Raw genomic sequence first — 4,504 nt, 5'->3', positions numbered from 1 at the left:
TTGGTAAAATCCACCATTAAAGTTGATTTTTAATTTGGACTAATGGTCACAATTTTCCATTTATTTAAGGGATTTATAGTCGTTTCCCCTCCCATTATACAATTTTATCTTTTATCACTTACAAGTCAAAGTAAACGGCTTTTTTGGTAGTTTCTTTTTCTGAATATCAAGATAAAAGAGTGTAAGGTTCTATCTTCACAATTGGGGACAACGAACTCCAGTAAATATGAATCTACCTACCTAATATTGGATTTTTTCGTTCCTTCCAAGGATTGGATGTCTAAACTCAATACGTATCCATAATGTTTTAGATGATAAATGCAAGCCACCCTGTTTTTATAAAACTTTTAGTTTTTATTTTCCCATGGCAAATTCCACGGTGCAAAAAGTTTCAATCTACAATCAGTTAATTAGTATAATAGCGTATTTCACAGTATTGAGGGAGGGTCAGTGATTCAATGAATAGAAAATTTGTTATTTTTGTCCCGACTTTGAAAGCAAAGAATGCTTTCAAAGTCGGGACAAAAGACTGAACTCCCTATGCTGATGATTGCCCATTGCCTAACACATTGCGTACATAACATAGGTACTGATAAAATGTTGCATACTGGTAGTTGTCTATTTAAATTTAATAGACAACTACCTATACCTATGCCATAAAAAATTCTATATTATTATAATATAGAATTTTTTCATGGCATAGGTATCTGTTGTCTGAGGAATTTTTGGATTGTTTGATGTTATTCCTGGATACTCGCTCTGATAAGATCTATTCAGGGCTCCTTCAGTAAGAATTTATTTAATTTCGAATGGGACAAACCTCAAACTTGTATAATCAATGAATCATTGAAAAAACAATGGAAATTAAATTATGAGAAAGACATGAGAAAAAAGAAGAAAGAACAAGCTGGACAATCTCGTGCTGGGCAATATGACTTTTCCCGGCTTCCCTCAGGCTGGGTGGGATTAATTTGAGTAGGCGAGTAACTCGTCACCTTGGCAGTTACCTATCCAGTGTCCTTAAAACTCTATCAAATCAAAAAAAGATACAAGGGATCTAAAGATGCTCATAGAAGCTGAGCGAGGATAATTAAAGACAACCCGAAGAAGTGACTATAAAGAAGATGCTAGTAAACTTGGGTGGCAAAGTTGGTGCTCAATCCTTTCATCACAAGGCGCGCTGGAAATCACGATTCCAAGCGGAACCAAATAGAAAACAATAAAGTTCGAAACGAACCTAAAAATATGTCGATGTAATTTTCTAACGAGAATTTGATTGACAAACTGAGAAGATCAAGTTGTCATGGAGCTGTGTGAAGGGTCACAAACCAGACACAGAGATAAGAGGCACTTATGGTAGCTAAGCTGTCTCAATTGAATAAAATTTGCAACTGAGTTTACTTGGAAGAATTTCTGGCCACACTAGGTCACAATGAGGTCAGAACCTAGAAATATGTCGATGTAATTTTCTAACGAGAATTTGATTGACAAACTGAGAAGATCAAGTTGTCATGGAGCTGTGTGAAGGGCCACAAACCAGACACAGAGATAAGAGGCACTTATGGTAGCTAAGCTGCCTCAATTGAATAAAATTTGCAACTGAGTTTACTTGGAAGAATTTCTGGCCACACTAGGTCACAATGAGGTCGAGTTAGTTCTGCAATATTGCAATTTTATCGTTTCATTAACAACTCATTTTTAGTTCTGGTGCCTAAGATTAACTTTTCGTATGCAGGAGACTGAATAGAAGAAAAACGGAAAGAAATCGCTTAATAATATTGAGAGTCTACACACTCTACAATAATGGGCGAGAGGAATGGCGGTAAAACGGACATGGAGGAAAATTTCCTTGACCTGGATCTACCCTCTAAAGACAAATCATCACATTCTTCAGATTCTGCTGACGTGAATGGTAAGATAATGCAGTTGGAACCTCTGGTTTTTTACTGATTTTCTGATAAAGTCTTACTCCTATTCGAGCTACGTCACACCGCGGCGGTTCGTCAAAAATCAAATCTAATAAGTACTCTTATATACCTCTACGATGTCAAAGGTTACAAACTTGGAAAACTTTTCTTAAAGCTCTTTTTTGTGTTTAACCTAACCCTATAATAACACTGGTCACTGATCATTCGTTACAGCTCTTATTGGTAGCAATTTTTCAGTGACGTGACTTCTGAACAAGTACCCTTCTTTTTCCAGAGCACATTCGTTTGGATCCAAAACATCACATTCTTCAGATTCTGCTGACGTGAATGGTAAGATAATGCAGTTGGAACCTCTGGTTTTTTACTGATTTTCTGATAAAGTCTTTCTCCTATTCGAGCTACGTCACACCGCGGCGGTTCGTCAAAAATCAAATCTAATAAGTATATACCTATACGACGCCAAAGGTTACAAACTTGAAAAACTTTTCTTAAAGCTTTTTTTTTGTGTTTAACCTAACCCTATAATAACACTGGTCACTGATCATTATTGTTAGAGCTCTTATTGGTAGCAATTTTCCATTGACGTGACTTCTGAAAAAGTACCCTTCTTTTTCCAGAGCACATTCGTTTGGATCCAAAGATCAAAGAATACGGATTGCTTGACAGCATGCAAGACACTGAAGATTTCCTGCTCAGCAATCCCGAAATCATCGACGGACCAACAGCTTTGTCACTTCTCGAGTGGTGTACGGCCGTTACTGATGATGTTGAAACTTTCAACAAAGTGAGCCGGCAATGCATTTACATCATCTACTTGTATGATTTGTCTAGACAAGTCAATATCGAACCTGTCCACTGTGTCACGCCGTTCTTTGCTAAGATCGCGGAGCCGATGTTTCGAGAAAGATTCGAAAAAGAAATCGTTGCCTACCGAAGTAAATTGCAATCTTTGGTAAGTTATAGTTTCAGCTAAAAATCAAAGGACATGAACATTTCAAGACTTTTTCCTTTTGGAAATTAAAATAGGCCTATATGAGAGTGAGAGGGTCTACTCAAGAAATTTTTCCAAGAGTCTTGGACCACGACCAAAGTAGCTGTTACAGTCATGAACCTAAAGACTTTTTCCTTTTGGAAATTAAAATAGGCCTATATGAGAGTGAGAGGGTCTACTCAAGAAATTTTTCCAAGAGTCTTGGACCACGGCCAAAGTAGCTGTTACAGTCATGAAACTATGTTTTTCTTAGCACATAAAATCATGTATGTAGGAGGGACACCGAAACATTTATCTCAATTTCTACTCTACAGACTTACCAACCTCAGTGGTGTAGTGGTTAGCACGGTGGACTCTGGACCTAGAGTTTGGTGGTTGGAGTCCAAGACAAGTCAAAAGTTAGCGTAGTGTTTTTAGCGGGGAACGACATTTGTGACTAGCATTTAATGCTTAACACAATTAAAATTCTTTTTACTCTACAGACTTACGACGAAGTGCTACAGGAAGTGTTGATCTGCACTTCGCCAGGTGACAGTTCCCCCACTTCTTCATCTTCTTCAGAGGATTATAGCTTCGCATTGGATCCTCTGGAGGTCTACAACAACCTTCCTTCTCAACTTCGGCAGTGTTTGGACGATGAGGACTTGGTTGCGTTGGAATATGAACTGTCCGAGCTGCCTCTTGATCGAGCCAAGTATTATTTTGTGCAATTTATTCGATCAGGTAAAGACAAGATCACTTGTTATGGCCGGGGCCTTAATCTGAGTTTCAACTTAAACCTTTGTGGTTCGGCCATTAGTCAGTCAAAAGGTAGGTACTTCTTATTCTGATTGAACTTTAAAAGGTATCCCGTGGCAGGTCTCTAACTGTCCGAGCTGCCTCTTGATCGAGCCAAGTATTATTTTGTGCAATTTATTCGATCAGGTAAAGACAAGATCACTTGTTATGGCCGAGGCCTTAATCTGAGTTTCAACTTAAACCGAGTTTAAACTCGGTTGTGGTTCGGCCATTAGTCAGTCAAAAGGTAGGTACTTCTTATTCTGATTGAACTTTAAAAGGTATCCCGTGGCAAACTCAATGTCTCTCGATAGCCAAAAGTGCTCTTCAAAGTTGTGGGCCAGAATCTTCTTGATGAGTTCCTCCTTTCTCTTAAGATTTTGATAAAAGTGAAGACAATGGAGGAATTAAGGAATCAATCAGAGAGAGAACTAAGGAATTGACGAAAATCCTTCATTGCAGGACTGTTGCTCCCAATTGAAAATGAAGAAACTGCTGACCTGTCAAGGGAAGATGACAATTCATCCAATGTTTCTCTTAAGATTTTGATAAAAGTGAAGACAATGGAGGAATTAAGGAATCAATCAGAAAGAGAACTAAGGAATTGACGAAAATCCTTAATTGCAGGACTGTTGCTCCCAATTGAAAATGAAGAAAATGCTGACCTGTCAAGGGAAGATGACAATTCATCCAATAACTCTGACATAGAATTCGACAGCGAATCGAAATCATCAAACGAAAAATTTGCAGAACTTCTAGACTATCTCGATGATGTGGATATTGAGAAATATGGTGATGATCTGGATGA

The 4,504-nt window shown here is 38.1% G+C and overlaps 1 protein-coding gene across 1 annotated transcript; it reads left to right on the top strand.

The window, feature by feature from the left end:
• The first annotated feature begins 1,629 nt into the window (after positions 1-1,629).
• LOC103510330 (hsp90 co-chaperone Cdc37-like) lies at positions 1,630-4,304 on the top strand. The gene is made up of 4 exons (XM_008474982.2): positions 1,630-1,912; positions 2,546-2,880; positions 3,402-3,642; positions 4,159-4,304. Exons 1-4 carry the CDS (start codon positions 1,804-1,806, stop codon positions 4,302-4,304), a joined length of 831 nt encoding a protein of 276 aa, XP_008473204.2. The 5' UTR covers positions 1,630-1,803.
• The last annotated feature ends 200 nt before the right edge of the window (positions 4,305-4,504 follow it).

Source organism: Diaphorina citri, unplaced genomic scaffold (genome assembly GCF_000475195.1).
Source record: "Diaphorina citri unplaced genomic scaffold, Diaci psyllid genome assembly version 1.1 scaffold584, whole genome shotgun sequence".
Taxonomy (NCBI): Eukaryota; Metazoa; Arthropoda; class Insecta; order Hemiptera; family Psyllidae; genus Diaphorina; species Diaphorina citri.
Note: the sequence above shows the minus strand (reverse complement) of the source record. Positions and strands in the feature narration are given on the sequence as shown.